The sequence below is a fragment of the Podarcis tiliguerta genome (assembly GCF_965153285.1).
Source record: "Podarcis tiliguerta genome assembly, chromosome: 1".
In the NCBI taxonomy this organism is placed as follows: Eukaryota; Metazoa; Chordata; class Lepidosauria; order Squamata; family Lacertidae; genus Podarcis; species Podarcis tiliguerta.
Genome location: NC_139534.1, coordinates 61,036,658 through 61,058,165, shown reverse-complemented (window position 1 = coordinate 61,058,165; position 21,508 = coordinate 61,036,658). Strand labels below are relative to the sequence as shown.

General features: G+C 41.2%; 1 protein-coding gene across 1 annotated transcript in view; it reads left to right on the top strand.

Annotated features, from left to right (window-relative positions):
* MUC6 (mucin 6, oligomeric mucus/gel-forming) overlaps positions 1 to 21,508 on the top strand; it is a 68,573-nt gene that overhangs the window by 12,348 nt on the left and 34,717 nt on the right. Inside the window, exons 12-32 of the mRNA XM_083454648.1 lie at positions 247 to 367; positions 875 to 1,013; positions 1,636 to 1,740; positions 2,146 to 2,218; positions 3,309 to 3,446; positions 4,025 to 4,186; positions 5,246 to 5,340; positions 7,493 to 7,625; positions 8,280 to 8,529; positions 9,628 to 9,680; positions 9,775 to 9,884; positions 10,675 to 10,826; positions 11,108 to 11,249; positions 11,644 to 11,754; positions 12,985 to 13,170; positions 14,531 to 14,770; positions 15,808 to 15,964; positions 17,616 to 17,765; positions 18,287 to 18,352; positions 19,118 to 19,153; positions 20,418 to 20,453. Of these exons, the coding sequence (XP_083310774.1) occupies positions 247 to 367; positions 875 to 1,013; positions 1,636 to 1,740; positions 2,146 to 2,218; positions 3,309 to 3,446; positions 4,025 to 4,186; positions 5,246 to 5,340; positions 7,493 to 7,625; positions 8,280 to 8,529; positions 9,628 to 9,680; positions 9,775 to 9,884; positions 10,675 to 10,826; positions 11,108 to 11,249; positions 11,644 to 11,754; positions 12,985 to 13,170; positions 14,531 to 14,770; positions 15,808 to 15,964; positions 17,616 to 17,765; positions 18,287 to 18,352; positions 19,118 to 19,153; positions 20,418 to 20,453 (2,655 nt within the window). The remainder of the gene's footprint in view (positions 1 to 246; positions 368 to 874; positions 1,014 to 1,635; positions 1,741 to 2,145; positions 2,219 to 3,308; positions 3,447 to 4,024; positions 4,187 to 5,245; positions 5,341 to 7,492; positions 7,626 to 8,279; positions 8,530 to 9,627; positions 9,681 to 9,774; positions 9,885 to 10,674; positions 10,827 to 11,107; positions 11,250 to 11,643; positions 11,755 to 12,984; positions 13,171 to 14,530; positions 14,771 to 15,807; positions 15,965 to 17,615; positions 17,766 to 18,286; positions 18,353 to 19,117; positions 19,154 to 20,417; positions 20,454 to 21,508) is intronic.

Genomic DNA, 21,508 nt, shown 5'->3' with positions numbered 1-21,508 from the left:
TGACTGTGTATGCTGTGCACTTTATATTTAGTTAATTACCTATGGTTTTTGGTCTCTATCAGATTTATTGCTATGAAATTGGAACACAATTTGTCCATGATATGAAGAGTACCTAAGTGAATAGACCTGCCCCTGAATTTCCTCCAGAGGAAAAAACAACACCTTGCAAAAGTTCCCAAGCTTTATGCTATATACATTCAGAAGGAATTAAAATGCTTGCCATTCATTTGCTTTCACCTTTGACAGGGACTGTTTTGGATGACATTTCAAAAAACCGAACATGTGTCCCGGTAGAACAGTGTCCATGCACACTGAATGGGGAAATGTATGCTCCTGGTGATGTTATGAAAGCAACATGTAGAACCTGGTGAGTACGGTGGTATTCTAATTAAAGAAGGATGGGTTGTGGTCATGAAGCTGGTTAGAATACCTGGCACTGATATGCTGAAACATACATAAAAAAAGACAGAGATAGATTTTTTTAAAAAATAGAGATTTTTGCACATAGATCAGGATATGACGTGCATTTTTGACTGTCTTTAGAAGCCCAACTTGGATTTTCATGTTTAAAGTCTATTGGTTTCAAATATTGTTGCACAAATGAAGAGAGATATAATAGGTTGTGTGCACACTTTGCATTGAAAGCACCCCCCAATAATCCTGGGATCTGTAGTTTATTCCTCAGAGAGCTGCTGCTTCCAGCACCCTTAACAAACTACAGTTCTGAGGATCCTTAGGGGGTGGGGGGAATGTGCTTTTACATGTATTGCACTTGCGCAGCTATCCTGACCTAAAACAAATAACCCAGAAAGTGATGATGAGCGTAGATCTACTTTCTCAGTTAACAGCTGACATGTACTTTTCTTTTTACTAGTAAGTGTATGATGGGTCAGTGGAGCTGCACAGAACTGCCATGTCCAGGCAGATGTTCCTTGGAGGGAGGGTCATTTGTTACCACATTTGACTCTAGGCCATACCGTTTCCATGGAGTTTGCACCTACATTCTTATGAAGGTATTCTAACTAATAAAGACCAGCATTATCAGATTTGTTTTTAAAAAATATTTTAAAAGTCATTGAATTTTCGTTTCTGAGAGCTTAATATTTTCCAGGGGTCAGCATTTACCTTATACTGTTCACAGAGGACTAAAAGGACCACAGTCATGCTATTAACCATAACTCTGTATTCCTCTTTTTTATGGCATGTGCCAATATTAAAAGAAACAAGAAGCATTACGGGGGCCTTCAAACAAGTGGGAGATGGACATTCTCCACTCTATTCATTGGGTAGAACAATCCTATGGGGGTGGGTGGGCAGAGGAGGTAGAATCCAATGCAGTGGAAGCACCCAGCATATTCAAAGCACCATTGCCTCCAAACCACCAGACTCAAAATGTTTACAATAGCACAGTCACGGAAGTAGTCAGGGAGTCACAATTGGCAACACTCCATATTGAGTGTATGTTTGGTGGCATACCTGGATTTGCTGCAGCAAAATGAATAAAATGTCGATGAAAAGGAAACATTTGGTACAGTATGGAAACATTCAACAATAATTTTAAACGGTGGATGTGAACATATTGAGTTTCCTCCCTTCTACAAACTTTGCATTATTTTGCTTTTCCTCTCCTTCTAGAGTCCTATGTTACCACACAATGGAACCCTGATGGCCGTGTATGAAAACTCTGGTTATTCCAGTTCAGAGACATCACTGACAGCCATCGTTTATGTCTCAGGAAAAGTAAGTGTGCCTCCCATAGAAACGTTACTGCTGAGTGCATACTATGAAAAAAATCAGAGCAGATAGAGTCCAGCACAGAATGAGGTATGCCCAAGCCCCATTGATCTCAGCTGGATTTAAAGGATGTGCTTAAATTGTAGTCCAGATGTACAGATACAAGCATTTGAATGCAGAACAGAGTGAAAAGGTTAGATAAGTACCTAGATGCAACAGTCACAATCATTGTTCTCAGTTGCAAAAATTATGGTAGCAGTTAATTTCAGTGAATCCTCCAAAAATTACTTTATTTCATGTGGTTATACACATTCTATATCCGTCTTGATTCATGGAAAGATTGACCCAGAGTGGCATTTAACCCTTCACCCAGCTCTGTGTTTAGGATTCTGTGTTATCTTTTCCACGTAGGACAAAATTGTGATTTCCAAAAATGAAATTTTAATGGATGAGGACGAACTTAAGAGGCTACCTTATAAATCAGGTAAGATAAGAAAGAAGAAAAATGGAAAATGTACCCAATAAATAAGATGATGATAAGATGATAAGATATAAGATATAAGATATAAGATACATATAAGATATAAGATATAAGATAATTATTATTTATATCCCACCCATCTGACTGGGTTACCCCAGCCACTCTAGGCAGCTCACAGCATATCTAGAAACATAAAACACCAGGCATTAAAAACTTCCCTAAACAGGATTGACTTTGATGTCTTCTAAAAGTCAGATAGTTGCTTATTTCCTTGACATCTGATGTGAGGGCATTTCACAGGGTGGGTGCCACTACCAAGAAGGCCCTCTGCCTGGTTCCCTGCAACCTCAATTCTTGCAGTGAAGGAACCAGCAGAAGGCCCTCGGAGGAGGACCTCAGTGTGCGGGCTGAACAATGGGGGTGGAGACGCTCCTTCAGATATACTGGGCTGAGGCCATTTAGGGCTTTAAAGGTTAGCACCAACACTTTGAATTATGCTCAGAAACATAGTGGGAGCCAGTGAAGATCCAGATAAAGAGAATCCTCCCAACAATAGGTTCTATATTTTATATTATTTCTGTTTAAATACAGTGGTACCTCGCAAGACGAATGCCTCGCAAGACAAAAAACTCACAAGACGAAAGAGTTTTTTGTTTTTTGAGTTGCTTCGCAAGACGAATTTCCCTATGGGCTTGCTTCGCAAGACGAAAACATCTTGCGCCTTTTTATTAAAACCGTCAATGCATTCCTATGGGAAACCATCAATGCATTTCCTATGGGAAACCGTGCTTTGCAAGACGAAAAATTCACAAGATGAAAAAACTCGCAGAACGAATTAATTTTGTCTTGTGAGGCTCCACTGTATGTTGTTACCCACTCTATATTTGGGGTAGGTGAGCTGCAAATATAAATAAAGAAGCAACCATTCCTCCTATCAAAATAACAAAAAATGTAATATTTATATGATGCAAACTATTCAAATTGAATAGTAGAAACAAAGAAGTAAACATATCAATATACTGTATGTAATATATTTAATAACTTAAATAGATAAAACAGACTCAACATCTTTTCAATTATCTCATTTCTTTAGGAGACATCATCATCTTCAGACAGTCATCTACTCACATTCAAATGTATACAACCTTTGGGCTGGAGCTGGTAATTCAAGTTAGTCCAGTGTTTCAAGTTTATATTAAAGTTGGACATCAGTTCAAAGACAATACCCGAGGTAAAGTACCTGGTTTCTGTTGAACTATTCCAGATCTGATGTGGAAATAGTTTGTGAGATGAGATCTAGCATAGCCTGGGGACACCTTCAAATTGTGACCACTCCATACTAGATTATACTTGACCTCTGGGGGACAGTCATTCACCTGTCTACCACACTAGTAAGGGGTGGAGAAACACCATATCATTTTTAATTGTTTCTGATATTGTATTTTAAATTGTAACTCATCCTGGGACCTCATGGTGACCAGAGGGTAAGAAATCTTAATAATCATAATTATAGCAACGCCTCTGCACTTGGGTGGAAACTAGTTCAGAGATTCAAGCAGACTGTTAAAAATGTTTTAGCTTCTACAATTCAATGCAGCTTTTTGGGCAGACCAGAACTTCTTTGCTCCAGGGCCTACAGATACTTTATGGAGAGGAAACCTGTGGCTTTCACATTGCTACCTATATTAGGCATATATAGTACAGGTATAATTCACAGGCCTGCCATAGAATTAACAAGAGACTTTTCAGTGTTACTGTAGAAAAATGCTCCTAGCTTTTCATTCTGCACTTCTCTTTCCATGTCACTAGGGCTGTGTGGTAACTACAACGGAGAAACCACAGACGACTTCATGACCAGCATGGATATTATTGAAGGAACAGCTCCTCTCTTTGTGGATTCTTGGAGATCAGGAAATTGCCCCCCTGCCATAGAAAGAGATACAGATCCTTGTTCTATGAGTCAATTAAACAGTAAGTGACGTGGTCTGCTTTTGTATGCGCTCTCTTTTATTCTATTTATTTCAGCATTTTAAATATTAAACACATTCAAGGCCATGGCAGGATTCTGAAAATGAGCTGTAGAATTTTTGTCTTGCTTTCAGTATATGAGGGACAGAGGGAGTAATTATGAACAGGAACCCCTGCAGTTTTTTGTTTTACCTATTCGCATCTCCCTGAGCTGCTTTGGAGATCAGAGAAGTGGTGCTCTGGGAAGGAGGCATTATCAACAAATGCAAAATGTGAAAGGGGAACATTAATGCTGCATCATTTAAAAAGTCACTGTGGGCTGTATCCTTGAGGGTGCCTCTCAGATTGACGAGCATGAAAGAGGAAGCCAAGAGCCATTTGTGTTAGTTTTAAAATGTACACATTCTATAATCATTGTCAAAGGAAGATGACAAATGAGATTCACTTTACTTCTTGGATGTCCATGAAAAGCATAACAAAATAACAGCATTTGCCACAAGTATTCAGGTCGGCCACAAAATTGTCTATTGGTATAAGGTAAAGGGACCCCTGACCATTAGGTCCAGTCGCGAACGACTCTGGGGTTGCGGTGCTCATCTTGCTTTATTGGCCGAGGGAGCCGGCATACACCTTCCAGGTCATGTGGCCAGCATGACTAAGCCGCTTCTGGCGAAACCAGAGCAGCGCAGGGAAACGCCGTTTACCTTCCCGCCAGAACGGTACCTATTTATCTACTTGCACTCTGACATGCTTTCGAACTGCTAGGTTGGCAGGGGGCTATTGGTATAACCACTGGCTATTATTCATAGAATTGTAGAATTGTAGAGTTGGAAGGAATGTCAAGGGTCATCTAGTAGCCCAATGCCCTACAATGCTGGAATCCTTTCTACAGCTGTTTCTGAATGAGCTCAAGCCACCAACCTTCTGGTTAACAGCCAGGCACACTGACCCACTGCACCACAGGACTTGTTTTATCTCCCCCCTTATTTGTACACATCTTTTAATATTAGCTTGGGAATAAGTGAACTTGCCTAATACCTTTGGTTGTATCTTTTTGTCTAGAAATGTGTGCCGAGACCCATTGCTCTGTTCTTATCAAGAAAGAAACAGTATTTGAGAAATGTCATTCTGTGGTGAATCCTGTTCCATTTTATAAGGTAGGGGTTTCTGTAAAATGTTCAGAAGACAGCAACTAGATGTTCAGATGTGAACTAGATGTGAAAATGCTTTTTTAAAAAAAAAGTTTTGAAAAATACATTGAATTTGGCATAGCTCACTGTTGCCATCTAGTTGCACATTTGCATACTGCACTTTACAGCACATTTAAAACGTTTATTTGCAGCTGTATAACTGAGTCCCAGGTAATCACAAAGTTTGTAAACATCAGAAAAAGTTTTATTCCCCTCCCACTGCCAAAATGACATCCAACTTCCAGCTGAAATCCTGTAACTTTTTATATCACAAATATTCTGGTTTTCGTTTGTCCCACTTTTGTTGTGCAGTAACCCTTCTGGACATAAATAATGTGGTAGCACCAGGGAAGCATTGCAGAACAAACTTATTACTTCCAAGAGGAACTTAGCCATGGCCAGGGTAGTATCATTTGACATATCTCCAAGGAGGTACTTAAGATACCGTATTTTTCGCGCCATAGGACGCACTGGACAATAGGACGCACCTTGTTTTAGAGGGGGGAGAACAAGAAAAAAAATTCTCCCCCTCTCTGCCCAGCGCCCCTTCAGCGAAGCGGCAGGAGGCGCTGCGCAGAGAGGGGGAGAATTTCCCCCCTCTTGTTTTCCCGCTCTAAAACAAGGTGCTGTTTAAGGTGCGTTCAGGCGGCTACCTTGGAAGCCTGGAGAGCGAGAGGGGTCGGTGTGCACCGACCCCTCTCACTCTCCAGGCTTCAGGTTCCTTTCCACCTGCTCTTTGGAGCTGGTGGGGGGAAGCCCACTATCAGCCCCAAAGAGCAGGTCAGGGAGCAGCGGAAAGGCGCAGTGGAGAGGCTGCTGACATAGTCGCGCGTCACCTCTCCAGCTGGGAGAGGGTCGTGGGGCTATGGCTTCTTTAGCCCCTCACACGCTCTCCCAGCTGGAGATGTGGCGCGCGGCTAAAGAGGATCCTGCCATAGCCACGCATCACCTCTCCAGCTGGGAGAGGGTCGCGGGGCTATGGCTTCTTTTGCCCCGCACATGCTCTCCCGGCTGGAGAGGTGACACGCGGCTATAGAGGCTATAGGCTATAGGCTATAGAGGCTCCAGCCATAGCCCCCCGCACGCTCTCCCGGCTGGGGAGGGTCGCGGGGGGCTTCTTTTGCCCCACACGTGCACTCCCAGCTGGAGAGGTGACCCGCGGCTATAGAGGCTCCTTCCATAGCCACGCGTCACCTCTCCAGCTGGGAGAGGGTAGCGGGGCTATGGCGTCTTCGCTCCATAGGACGCACACACATTTCCCCTTCATTTTTGAAGGGGAAAAAGTGCGTCCTATAGAGCGAAAAATACGGTAGATGGTTTTGGATTTTCCAATTAAGTTTACCAATAGAGGTTTAATTAACTGATCCCGGGCTTGTTTGAACGGCTCACAGTGTAGTAGGATAAGCTTCATAGAGTCGACACCCTGAGAACATGAGCAGAGTAAGTTCTGATAGGGTATGCCAGACAGTCTGCCATTTAGTACTTTTGATGGAAATACATTTAGTCTGGCTTTGGTGAATAATTGGCAATAGTAAGGTACAGACAGATTCATGAAATATGATGGCCACTGAAAATCATGGCCATAGTAGATTCCAGATGCAAACATTCCACAGATTACATAAGATCAAGAGCGAAGATAACTGTATGAAATATCCCATAACCTCTGCCTCAGGATTTAAAGGCAATATCGTAGCCCAAAAAGACGGTGAAAGACCAATAGAGAAGGCTTTTAATAAGAAATAGAAACCTACATGCTCTGCATAAGATATGGAATCCTTTCCCTGTATTTCTGTTTTATTTTGAGAATGCTTTTGTGGGTCTTTGGACCAAAATAAATAATGTAAATATCTAAACTAAAACAGAATAAATCCACCACAAACGTTGCAGGACACATGCACAATGGAACACCAGTCTGGAGGGACTTTAACTGCCCCCTCAGAATAGGGCTGTGTGAAAGAGCTGACCCAGATCACCAAAGATAGCACTTTTATATAATCTCAGTTGCAATACTTTTCAATACAATCAAGTGATGTACACGCACTTACAAACCATTTCATGATCTACAGTCAGCAGTTCTGATTGCTTATTAACAAAACATATCCTGCCTCTTTGTTTTCAGAGATGTATATACCAAGCCTGCAACTATGAGGAAACCTTTCCCTATATTTGCTCCGCTCTGGGATCATACGCCCGTGTGTGTGCTTCAATGGGACTGTTTCTTGGGAACTGGCGGAGTACAGTAGACAACTGCAGTAAGTAGTCTCCAACTGATACTTATAGGGATTTGAGATCTAGCCCCAGCAAACTAGAGCTGGCTGCAGCCCTGCCTTAAACCCTGCTCCATGATAAATGGCAGGACTATTTGTTAAATGATTACATTTAGATAACTGAGAGCCCATGCACACAAATGATCCTGTATATAACATACATCCTTACTTACTGTGCTTAGGGAAGGAAGCATTCACTTAGGAACCTTGTGTCTGACCTAACCCATATAATAGATATAGTCCCCACTCATAAAACAAGAAACAGGGACATTTAATTCCATATGCTTAAAGTCAAGCACGCAGGTGGTCTACTCTAGCGAACTGTGAAATTTCCCCTCATTACGCTGCTCACGTAAGCACTATTTAAGGAAGAGAGTGCCTGGCTGATCGTTGGAACCAATACAGGGTTAAGCATGTTTTGTTGTCCTCTGAGAACTTTCTGCAGACCTTCTAGCTACTGCACCATCAGCAGTCTAACTAGTAAAAGAGGAGTAAGATTTTGTCTCTCCCAGAGACTTCCGACTTGCTTCACTGAACTGCCAACTGTTCCCTGCATGAGACAGAAGTATGAAGGGGGAAGAATATCTCACCAGCTGAAAGCAAAAACCTAATTGTATTATACTTTTTTTCTACTGACAGCCATTTCTTGTACTGGAAATCAGACATTCAGCTACAACACTCAAGCCTGTGACCGGACATGCCTGTCCCTCTCCCATCGAGGCCTAGAGTGCCACCCCACTGACATCCCTATTGACGGCTGCAATTGTCCAAAAGGCACCTATCTCAATCACAAAAATGAGTGCGTCCGTAAATCCCAGTGCCCTTGCTACTTGAAAGACAGGAAGTTCATTCATGCTGATCAGTCGACCATAATTGGTGGAATTACCTGGTAAGCATGGGCTACAGCAAATGAGGATTTTGCATTGGCTCTGTTAGCACATTGGTGTTTCCTCAAATGCATGGTCTTACAGGAAAAGTAAACACTGGCAATGGTGGTGGTGGGGCGGTAGTTCAGAAATGTTATGGTTGCAGTGTTGTTTGTGTATGTCAAACACCCTGAAAGGAATTAAAAGTATTAAAGGGCATTATAAAAGTATGGCAAGGGGGTGCGGGAGGCAAAATCTCTTCAACAAATAGCATTATAGGGGAGTGAGGCAACATAAATTAAACAGACACCTAATGTTTATGGAGTTGAGAAAGGAACCCTCAATATCCTGTTGAAAATAAAACAAAATTCATCAAAGATATTTCTGAGCTTTAAGAGAAAAAGGAAATGTAAAATAACTAAAATCCACTTAATTATGTCCCATTCTTGTCCCATTTTGAAGAGGTATGTTGTAGGCATAGGCCTACATATCTGAAATATGAAAAGCACAACGAAGTCCAAGGGTATAGTCTTTGATCTCTGGTCTAAAGGAACATGGCAGAACTACCTTGCTGAATCTAAGTCGGGCTAGGCCTCTTTAGTGTCTTTATGGGAGACTGCACCCTCAAGTTCCATCATGGTGGGTTATAAATGTAACGAATAAAATAATACTGCTATTAGCATGGGAGGTATTTGGAGCACACTTGTGGAACCAGTTAAGGAGGTAGACTGAAATATCTTACCTCTTACCTTTTATTAACCCTTTACTGATCCCCATCCACTCCATTGCCATCTTTGTTATTTCCATCTAACTGTCATTGTCATGTCACTTCTACATTCTGTATAGCATTTACCATATAATTGATGTTTTATTTACTTGCTTGCTTACTTAAGTTTTATCCTACTTCTTCCCAAGGATTTGGGCCAGATAACGATTGTTAATAATAAATCAATAATAGCCAGTATTAAATCTGATTTATTCCACATCTGTTGAACTCCTAATTACTGAATGCCAGCCCAAAGAGAAAACCTGATAAGCTCTTTTGGAAGGTATTCCAGCTCAGACAAACTTGATCTCAAACATTCCCTTAGTGTATTCTTATGCTCATTTTTCTATTCTAGCTATTGCATTAATGGGAATCTGAGTTGTACTGGCAAACCTGCTGACCCTGCAGGTATGGATCTCTTTACCCTTTATTTTGAAAAGCACATGCTTTCCAAATGTTGCAGAAACATCATTTCACAAGCATCTTATTTCTTTTTTCCTAGAAAACTGCAAGCCTCCCAAAAAATATATTTCATGCTCAGCACCTTCAGAAAGCAAATATGGAGCTGCCTGTGCACCAACCTGCCAAATGCTGGCTACTGGAATTGCATGTGTAAGTTCAATACTTTTGCTACCATCATTATTATTATTTATTGAATTTATATACCGCCCTATACCAAGAGGTCTTAGGGCGGTTCACAGGAAGGAAGAACTTTCCCACCTCCTTTCGGGCACACACTGCAGTAGAAGCTCAGTGAGTGAAAGGCAGACCTGGAACCTGAGGGCCACCATAGTCCACCTGTAGAACTCAAATATGGGCAGGCAAATTCTGGCTCAGGCTCTTAGAATGCAACCCCATACCTACTGATCTCGGAGTAAGTGCCATTAAATTCAATCAGACATACGCCTGAGTAGGCATACATATGATTGCACTGTTGACCTCATTAGGCCAGCTCCCAATATGTACCTCGCTTTTAGACTTAGCTGTTATCCTTCACAATATCTGTATAATACAAATCACAACTTTATCCTAAATACTTTATATACATGTAGATTTCCTTTAAATGTTCTCCCAGTCATATGGCAATGACTTAGAAAACACCAGGTCTGAGCATGCCCACAATTTTGTTCTCACCTTTCTATTCTCACCCCATCACTCACATACTTATTTATGGTTGCCAAATAACAGCATTGAGCAGGAGAACCTGGTGCCCTCCAGAGTTTGCTGGGCTACAGATCCTATCATAGTTGACTCAAGGCTATGTTTGCTGGTGCTGTTGGGAGATGGGTGTCCAGCAACATCCGAAAGGCCACAGGCTAAGAGCAACCTTATAGTTGGCTGGTGTTGGGCTGGGCTTCGCATATCTCAAAGTCTGAGTTTGAGATTGGCTGATGTTTTCCAGGTCCCCAGCAAGTGTGAATCAGGCTGTGTTTGTGCTGCTGGACTATATGAAAAGCTAGATGGTACATGTGTGCCACCTGATGAGTGTCCCTGTGAATATGGTGGCATCTCATATGCAAAAGGAGAGGAGATTCACACTGAATGCAAGTCCTGGTAAGATTTTTTTTGCTTTCATCCCTTTGGCTATACCATGCAAGTATGCTATTCAAATGATAGTTAATGAGCTTAGAAAACATCACATCTGAGCATCCATGTAATTCTATTACATATATTGCTTGTGCCAGCTGCCCTGAAACATAGCTAAACTGAATATGGGACTCTGAGAAATCTAAGGTAACATCACATGAAGGTGTCAAGGAATAATGCTTACCCAATATTGTGCTACCTTTATTTGCATTTGAAGGCTTTATGACAAGTTTCTTGTTCCTCATCAGCACCTGCACAAGAGGAAAATGGAAATGCATCCAAAATTCCAGATGCTCTTCAACATGCAGTCTCTATGGGGAAGGCCATATCACCACGTTTGATGGACAACGTTTTGTGTTTGATGGCAACTGTGAATACATACTAGCTATGGTAATATCACTTTGACTGCACTTACATGCCATGATGCTAATGATCAGTATAAGCATATTTGAATCAATATGGCACTTCAAATCAAGGCTTGCAGTTCAAAGAGTGTCTTAAGGTAGAACAAAATTGGTCTCAAATATTTTACAACTATAATCTTAAAAATAGGAAGTAGATGAACTCATATGGCCTTTGTTCCCTAAATTCAGCTTCAGGATTTGAAGTGCAACCAGATCTTCTCTGCAAAAAGTAGATCAGAATCTACTGGTAGATCTCTGGGTAGTCTTCAGCAAGGGTTTCTGATTCTGGGTTATCCAACAATCCTGCCCATGCTCTGCATTTTAAATCCTCACATACATTTTGCTATCTCATGGTTATCTAACTGTACTTCTCTACCTAGGATGGTTGTGGCATGGGTGGCTCTCCCCATCATTTCAAAATAGTGACTGAAAATGTTGTCTGTGGAAATACCGGGATCACATGTTCCAGAGCAATCAAGATCCACCTTGGGGTAAGAATGAAATGTTGTTCTTATGTGATATTTACTCATCTGTACCACACTGGAAATAATTTCCTAACATCCTCCAAGGAAACTGATAGATCACTCTTGTCATCCCAGCACTCTGCCATCCTCTAGTATCAAGGCACTATAAACTAACATACAGCTGTTGGGCCTGAGATTCAAATTTTCCAGTCTGAAGAAGCAGGGCCTGGGCAACTCTATCATTAGGCAGAGTGTGGCAGCCACTTAAGGCAGCAGATTTTGGTTGCTTTGGGGTGCAATATACAACCATGTTCCATCTCCAGAATTAAAGTAAAATTCAACTGCCAATGCAGCTACCTGGGAGGGAAGGGATACATTTTGTCTTTTGTTTCAGACGGCAAAATATATTGGGCCAGCCCTGTGTACACTTAAGTTATGGAGACACTAACTGGATACTTCATTATAGGTGGGATTTTATCCTATGTGTATTAAACTATAGATTGCAAAGACCCAGAGAGAACTGTCTTATAACAGAATCATCCTAGTTTTATACTCATTCCCTATGTGTAATAGGGAATTGTGGGTAAATTCCTCAAAGGCAGATATGACCATTCACCTTGTACACTGCTTGTACTTGTGGACTGCTTGGCGTATCTTTTGGGGGAAGAGGTTTATAATTTTTCTAAATAAATAAAAGTTTACAGACTCTTTCCACTAAAAACATTAAATATTTTTGCAAGATAATATCATTTCAGTTAAGGCCATGACTGGGTTGGGCTTTGGAGAAGAGAGAAGAGGGATAGATTGTTATACAGCAGGTGTTCACTAAGATCTCCTCCCACCATGTTGGTAAATTTTATGCTGTGAACCACCCTGAGATCTACATATGGAGGGCGGTATGCAAATTAAAAAAGAATAAATTAATAATATTGTGAACTCTTCGCTCTTTTGTAGCCAAAGGCTAAACCGAAGGGGGTGAGGAATGGAGATGTTTAATGAGTCTTGGGTGATTACCTTTCTAAAGGAAGAGCAGCAAAGTTGTAGACAGCACCCTAGAAGTGTCTGTGTGTACTGTATTACAGTCTTGAATTGTTTGCAAGTCTCTTTTGTTAAAAAAAGATTGATTAGGCTCCTCCCATAGAGCTGCTAAAACACAGACCAAATTACATTGCACACAAGTAAATGACTCATTCTTTGCAAAAGTCTACAGAAATTCTGTTAGATAGCTTTTCTAGTCACATGTTATTTTCCTTGCAGAATCTGACAATCACTTTGGCAGACAGAACATACACTGTCTCTGGTTGGAATCCTATGACAGAGTTCTTTATAGAAGAGAATGCCCTCCACTTGATTATTGAGATTGCAATCCCTGGCAAATATGACATGTCCCTTGTCTGGAACAGGCACATGAACATATTCATCAAAATATTCAGAGGAGCAAAGGTAATAAATAACCTCTTACCATGGGGCTTCAGGGGTGGCCCTTTGCTGACCGGCGCAGCTGCAGCGCAGACAGTGGGGAGTTAGGAGACTTGTTCATCCTTGCAGCCAGAAGGGGACATTAGAACTTCTACTGTTGCATGATGTGAAAGAGGCCTGTGATGTGAGTCAATCATGTCAAGGCTTGTAAGTCAGGTGGAGGCAGTGACCTGGCTCAAACCAGCTCTGCCTTTTCCCTATAAAAGGGAATGGTGCTTGGACTCCGAGCTCTTTTGATGATACTGGATTTCCCACCCTCCCACTGTATTACATGGTGGTTCTGCCCAAAGGTGAGTGGGTTGGATTGTGTGAGCTGCTTGCTATGGAATGCTCGGTAACCCTGTTTGGGGCCAGGGAGGAATTTTTCCTTGCTGGCTAATTGGTCTGCCTGCCGGTTTTTCACCTGTCTCATAGCAAATGAAACAACTTGGGCAGATAAGTCATTGAGTTTGGCTCTTTAGCATTTGGGTACCCTGCTAAAAGGGTGTAGAAAGAAGTATTGCTGCTCGGGAGCCCACACAGGGGCAGCCCTGGAGGGAGCATCCCACTCTAATGTACGTCAGGGGGCAACCTTCTTTTTAGGGTCGACCCACTTCATTATCAACCAATTGGATGGTTGATCTTAGATACATACTCAGTGCCTTCACCAAAACCTGCTTACATCTATAATCAGTAAAGCTGTGGCCTATTTCATCCCAATGCCAATGTTCTGTGTCTTATTTACCATGGCTGCCCCAACACTGGGCAGCACACTCCACACAACTGGGCATGCAATGTGAAGCCAATTCCTAATCCGTTGTTTCTTTGCCTTTCTTGGGAAAGGCAAATAAAGCTGAATGGGAAGTTGCAGTCCCAAAATTTGTCGTAAGCAGAAATTTCTGAGGAAGATTTATCACAGGCTAGTCTCCACAGAGAAGTGATAAGACAGACACTCTTTGCAGTTCCACTTTTCATATGTTTTTTTACAAGGCAAAGTGACTGTGGGTCACATCAGATTGAGCAGGAAACTGGAGGTGGGACTATTTCTTTGTCGGGTGCTCAGAATCATACTCCAGCTGCTTTTCTAAGGGAAGAAAGAGATGTGGGGGAACTCATATACATATATCTCCCCTCCAAATGGGAAAGCAATGTAGGGGATAATTTTAAACAGAAGAGTTGTCAAAGAAAGGACTAAACAGATCCTCTCTCTCCACTCGGCTCCACCATCACTGGTCAGCCACTCAATATCAAGTTACTCACATGGCTCATTTACATTTTAAAAGGTTCCCTTTTTATGTTTTGTTCTGACGTCCATAACTTTTATTTTTATTTTACTCTAATCTAGGATCACCTCTGTGGTTTATGTGGTAATTACAATGGGAATATAAGAGATGACTTTGAAACTCGAAGTAGATATGTGGCATCCAATGAACTGGAGTTTGTGAATTCCTGGAAAGAGAATCCCCTTTGTGGGGATGTGTTCTTTGTGGCTGATCCATGCAGTAACAACCCCTATCGCAAAGCATGGGCAGAAAAGAAGTGCTCCATTATCAACAGTCAAGTATTTGCTTCTTGCCACAGCAAGGTAAAAGTTTATCCTATGCTTTAAGATAGTAACATTGCCTCTTCAAGTGCTAACAATTCCTCCTATGCATGCTTCCAAATGCCAGCTGCCTTTTTATTATTTTGAATTTATGTATTTACTTATGTATATATCTACTTCTTAAAAAAAATCAAAAATCCTGCCTTTACAATGGTGGTGGGGAGGTAGATTGGGACAAATCGCCAGCGCAACAATTGTGCACAGATCAGGCCTAATGCTAACCATGAGCCCCACTCTCAGAATGCCCCATTTTGGCTTGGCCAGCAGAGATACTACTGGTGGGCCTCCCCAACCGACCCCAATGCAGGCAGTGGAAGAAGGAGGTCTCCATCAATGGAGTGACATGAGTGTCACTCTATTGGCATCAGGTGGGAGAAGTCTGGCTGAGCCAATGGAAGCCCACAGAGAGATGCTTCCACTCAATCCATCACCAGCCCTGAACCCAGCATAAGGTGGGGGCTTGAATTGCAGCCTAAACCGTTAAAATGTTACAATAATAAAAGATTGGCAGTTAAAACAACACAGAGAATCACAGAGAAAAATCCAGCAGTGCTTTCATGAAGTGATTGAAATTAACAGGGCAGTCTTAAACATGTCTCCATATAGTAAGCACCAATGAGTTCAATGAGCCTTAATCCCTGGTAAGTGTGCATAGGATTGCAGCCTGGTAGAGCAAACCAGCTGTGGTGGGAGAGGAGAATTTGTAGCCTAGGAAGCACCATAGCCAAGCCCTCTCAGTTTTGTATTGGCTATGGTGGATCTGGGGTGGGGGCGCTGTTCTTCCCCAGCAATGCCAGTGTTCTCGTCTTTGTTTTACATTTTCCTCCCATTGGTTCCTCTGGAAGGGAAATTTGCTAGGCCAAATATCATTCTCTGTCCATACAGCAGATGATACTGTAAAGCGGATGTGTGTTTTGATTAGCGGGTATTGCTTGTTTGGTCCCACTGAAAATGTAAGGATGAACTTTTAATTAACACCAACTTTCTGGTTTGGCTTCATTGTTCTTTCCCTGTCCCAGGTGTACCGCAGGCCTTATTATGAAGCTTGTGTCCGGGATTCATGTGGCTGTGACACAGGAGGGGACTGTGAGTGCATGTGTGATGCTGTTGCAGTGTATGCAAAAGCATGCTTAGAAGCTGGTGTCTGTGTTGACTGGAGAACCCCAGACTTCTGCCGTAAGTTTCTTAACAATGCCTCTTTTAAAGTGTGCTGGGTTTCTTAAAATGCATTGATACTTCTACAGTGGTGCCTCGCAAGACGAAAAGAATCCGTTCCGTGAGTCTCCTCGTCTAGCGGTTTTTTCGTCTTACGAAGCAAGCCCATTAGCGGATTAGCGCTATTAGCGGTTTAGCGGCTATTAGCGGCTATTAGCGGCTATTAAAGGCTTAAGGGATTAGCGGATTAGCTGCTAAAAGGCTTTTAGCAGCTTAGTGCCTTAGAAAAAGGGGGTGGGGAGCAAAAAAAACCCCCCAGGAATCGCAAGACATTTTCGTCTTGCGAAGCAAGCCCATAGCAAATTCGTCCTGCGAAGCACCTCCAAAACGGAAAACCCTTTCGTCTAGCGGGTTTTCCATCTTGCGAGGCATTCGTCTTGCGGGGCACCACTGTATATGTTAATAATATTCAGAACTGGATAATACCTATTAAGTTTGCTGACTGCTAAAACTATGGAGCAGGAAGCTTTTTAGAGCAGTGTTTTCATGAACCGTATCAACCCTCTGAAGTCGATTCAATGAGAAGATAAATAATTGTGGCCGGCTGCCACCACTACAAGCAGCTTGTCCTCTCTGTCAAGCCTCTCTTGCACAGTGCAGATGTAGGAGAGTGTTTAATGTTTTCAAGGTGCAGCTGCAGCCACAGGTAAATTATTAGCACATTATGTGCGCAATTGTGCAACAATGAAGCATATGAAGCCTACCCCTTCAATCATGCCAGTTTCTCAGTGCTGCATTTCACATGCAGAAATTTATCAGTGGACAATCTGATTTGGGACAGAATCCCTGGAGGTAGGAAGTTTTAAATCCAGTCTTGGTACATGACGAAAAACTGGATTCTACACAGATTTCTTTACATCTCAAGTCAAAGTACAGCCAAATCCATCTGGTCCACTGCCAAAGACATGGCCAAGACATTCTTCATTTATGTAAAGAAGCCTTGATCTTCTAGATTTCCTCAACACTGAAGCACCAATATACCCCATGTATGGAAGCATTCAGTGACCCAGTTTGCATGTAAACCTAAGCCAGATCATGGCTTAATGCAAATGTGTGAGCATGCAGATTTCTAGAAAGGAATTCACAGCTGGTTAGGCCTTCCTCCAGTGCTGCTGTGAGGTAAGCCGTGGTGTGGCTTTGCATGCCATCAAAATCCAGGCTCACGGCTTGTTTCACCATGTTGTAACCAAGGATTTTTGTCCTTGGTTTAAAATTCAGGGTTTGTCTGGAGACCACAAGCCTGGGCTCAGACAACATCCTAAGCCAGAGCATGGCTGGCTTGACAGCAGCAGCAGAACAGAAGAAAGAAAAAAACTGTAGTGATCTCTTCAGGAAACTGCACCCTTGCACATTTGTGCTAAACTATGGTTTGGCTTAGTGTTGCGACTGTTGCATGCAGACTGAGCCAGAGTGAGAATATGGCCACAACCTTCAAGGATGAAATCAAGTATAACATAAGAAACAGATAATGAAGAACTTTCACTAGATGCTTCCATCTTTAAATGAGTTTGCTACAGGGGAAAACAATGCAATCCTTCTCCAGTGTGCTATTTTTTCCTTTAGGAAATGTAAGTGGATAGATTGAATAACAATCATTTTCTCATCTCTTTAGCTGTCTACTGTGACTATTTCAACAGCCATAAGAAGAATGCCATGGATGGCACCTATCATAACTTTGTTAATGAACTGAATTGCACCTGGCATTATCGCCCCTGTAAATGTCCATACCAGCTACTAACCTTCAGAGAAATAAACATCGAAGGTATTTCCCCCCTACTTTTAAAAAACAGCAACCGTGCTAGCAGTGGCGGAGCTTCATGTGGGGGTGGAGAGCAGTCAGGGTCGGGGCTGGCAGGCGTCCGGGGGGGCATGACGCGCTGCCCGCAGGGGCATGGCGCGTGTCTTGGGGGCAGGGCACACCGCCTGCAGGGGCGTAGCACCCAGCACAGGGGGGGCCAGCCGCGATGACACCCTACTGGGATTGCGCTGCCGGGGACAGTGCACTCCCCCCTGCATTCCTCTTCCTCCGCCAGTGTGTGCTAGATATTATTGATAGGAAACTAGTAGTAAGTAGGCAAAATGCTTTTGTTAATCTTTTACAAAACAATTCGTAGGAAATAATAGGCCTGAATTCATGGTTGGAAATGTGGGTTTATAGCTGGTTCTCTAAGACTGTCTTATACATTACAGGAATTCTTCTTTCTGAAACCTTTTTCTGAGACTAGTGTTTACCTAAAACTTTTACTATATGCATGATGAACAATATTTCTTCTTTGCTCCTAGGCTGTTACAACTGTTCAGAGCATGACTACTATAATCCTAAGGAGAAAAAATGTGTGCCTTGTAGTGGTAGGTTAAAAAGTCCACTTTCAAATTCCTTGCTTCCAACATTTCCTATTTTAAGAAGCATCATTTATAGTGAAATCCTTTGCGTGCTTACTGATTTCAATGGGACTTTTTCCCTAATGTGGATAATATACATAGGATTACACTCTTATTTAACTGTCTTATTTAAGACTCTTATTTAACCAGAGGACCTCTTAAAGCTGTCGTTGCATTATCTTCACTTATTCATTTGTTTGTTCTTAACTTTAAGAAATGTACTGTACTATGTCTACTAGAGTCTAAGGTTTAGGTGATTCAGGAAGGATGTGTATACAGTGGTTGATGAAAAAGTTGTAAAATTATAATTAGCTAGGATTAGAACATCCTGGTCTTGCATATCCTAGTCCCACACTCTAACCACCATACCACAATAAATTAAAACTTCTCAAATTACTTAAATCCTGGAATTCTAGATTACTTCTTCATATGCAAAGTTGTACTTTTACTATTGAAATAGGAGGAAAAATATATTATTTGCAGCAAATCCTCATTATGGAAAAAGTATATAGCTGAAATAATAATAATAATAATAATAATAATAATAATAATAATAATAATATAGCAGTGGTTAGCATCACAACATCATCAACAAATTAGAGTCACTTAACGTTCAGTAGTTTTTCTACACAAATGTTGCTTCCATGCAAGAAAACTAAATATGTAAAAGTCTATATTTATATATAGGTTTTTCTGTTGTACAACTGTAACTCACATTTGTCTTTTCACCAGGTCCAGTTTCCCCAACTCCTCCATTACCAACCACAAGTGAGTATAAGATTTTGAAATGTATATTTCAAAGTATGTAACACTGAATATAATATCTATTTTGTATAGGGATGAGAAATGATCCATTTGCCAATATTGCATAGCAATAATGGTGATTATGATGATGAACAGAAGACACAGATATGATGATGTATCAAATAAAATCCACTGGGGGGAATCAGAATTATTTACATGAATTAGATTGGATTAAGCAGATGATCAGAGCATATTGCACATGCAGTCCTCTTCAATACTTCATCCGTACTTTTGCATGCTCTTGTCAATTCTGTGGTATGGACGAGTAAGAAATCTTCATCATAGAAAAGTATAGCTAGTATAATTTACTACTACTACTACTACAGAAGTTCCCATCACAACACCATCAACAAATGTAAGAGTTGGTTCACATTCAGTGATTTTTCTACACAGATGTAACTTCCATGTGAGAAAACTACATATATACAACTCTATATCTATATGGGTTTTTTGTTGCACAACTGTAACTGACATGTGCAACATGCGACTTGGTGAAACAAGTGTTTACTGTATGTGATGTGTCCACATGGTCTCCTGCCACTAAACTTATTTGCAAGTAGAGGATCAAAATGAAAAATACTGGTGTTCCTAAAACACTCGACCCCTTTGATTTTATAAAACATTGCATATTCCATTTTATACCCACTGCTACATTGCACTCACAGTTTTATACTTACTATTTTAGCTTTTAAAAACTGGTTTTATTGATAATTTTATGGTTTTATTCTTCTTTTAAATGGCTTAGTCCCCCACCCTCCTTACAATCAATAATAATAATAATAATAAATAAAATTTTATTTATATCCCGCCCTCCCCAGCCAAAGCCGGGCTCAGAGCGGCTAACAACAGTAAAATAATACAACACTCTAAAATCATTTCATTATAAAATTAATTCAATTAATTCAAGCAGCACAGTCGACTTGCAACCTGCACAAATTTAACGTGTGTGAATACACACCACTGAAAAAAGGGGCAGGGCAGGCATTTGGAGGGGAGGACATTGGCAATACCACCACCCCACCCCACCCAATTTGGAGGTGCAGTGATCATTGGAGGCTGTGTGAGAGGCCTCAGGAGACCATTTGGAGGGTTTTTATTTTATTTTTTACTATACACGACTTTGGCTTTTACACACTATTGCTGGAACGTAACCCCCACATAAGTTGAGTTGACTATATATAAATTGTAGGAAACAAATAACTAAAATAAAAAATTGTCTTTCCACCAGGTTCACTTTCTCCAACTACCCCATCACCAACAACAAGTGAGTATAAGATTTTAAAACGTGTATTTTAAAATATATGACACTGAGTTTAATGTAAAGTCTGCATAGTGGTAGGAAACAATCAATTTGCCTGTATTGCATCGTAATAACAGTGGTGATGATTATGATGGTGAACAGAAGAAAGAGATATGTTGATCCATCAAATCAAATCCATTTTGGAGAAATCGGGTTTATTTACAGGAACCACCCTTTCCTAGGTTAGAATCATAGCTGTCAAAGTTTCCCTTTTTTTAAGGGAATTTCCCTTATTCCCAATAGGATTTTCCCTTAAAAAAGGGGGAAAGTTGGCAGCTATGGTTAGAATCAGCAGGTGATCAGTGCACAGTGTATGAGGATGAACATCTCATACATGCAGTCCTCATCAATACTTCACAATATGGATGGCGATGCATTCTCATATCAATCCTGTTACATGGACAAGGATGCTTATCCCCATCTGCTATATGCACATGATTGTGATCCTCAAATCATTAGTTGTGTGTTACTCATCATATGTTAACACCTTGTCATTTGCAAATATGTATGGAACTGAAGAATTTTGTTATTTAGACTCTGCAGAGACCACAGCTCAAAGAGCCAGACATCATCTACATGTTCTCATATGAAGTATTGATTCAGTCTGGTACCTTTCATAGTGAATTAATTTACAGCCTTTGGCAGTTGTAATGTTTATTTTTTTAAATGTTTCTCGAAGAAAGAATAGAAATGGGATATATTCATATGGGCAAAATAATTCACAGATATATAGAGTGCTGAGCCAAACACACACAGGGTTATGTGCACTTTGTGCAAAAAAAAATCAAAAAAAAATCAAAAGCTGCGCACTGCAGAAAATTTGTGAATAAAGTGATTTTGCATGTTGCTGCCTATTTAGTATGTAATCATGGAGCAGAGACAGGGCTCAGACATCTAGATTATATGTTAGGCAATCCCAAGCCCAAATTGTGCTTCCACCCTTCCATTTGCTTTTTTAAAAAATTGAACCCAGTGTTTGACCACTTCTCTCCTCCTCTTCTTGCATCCCTATTCCCTGC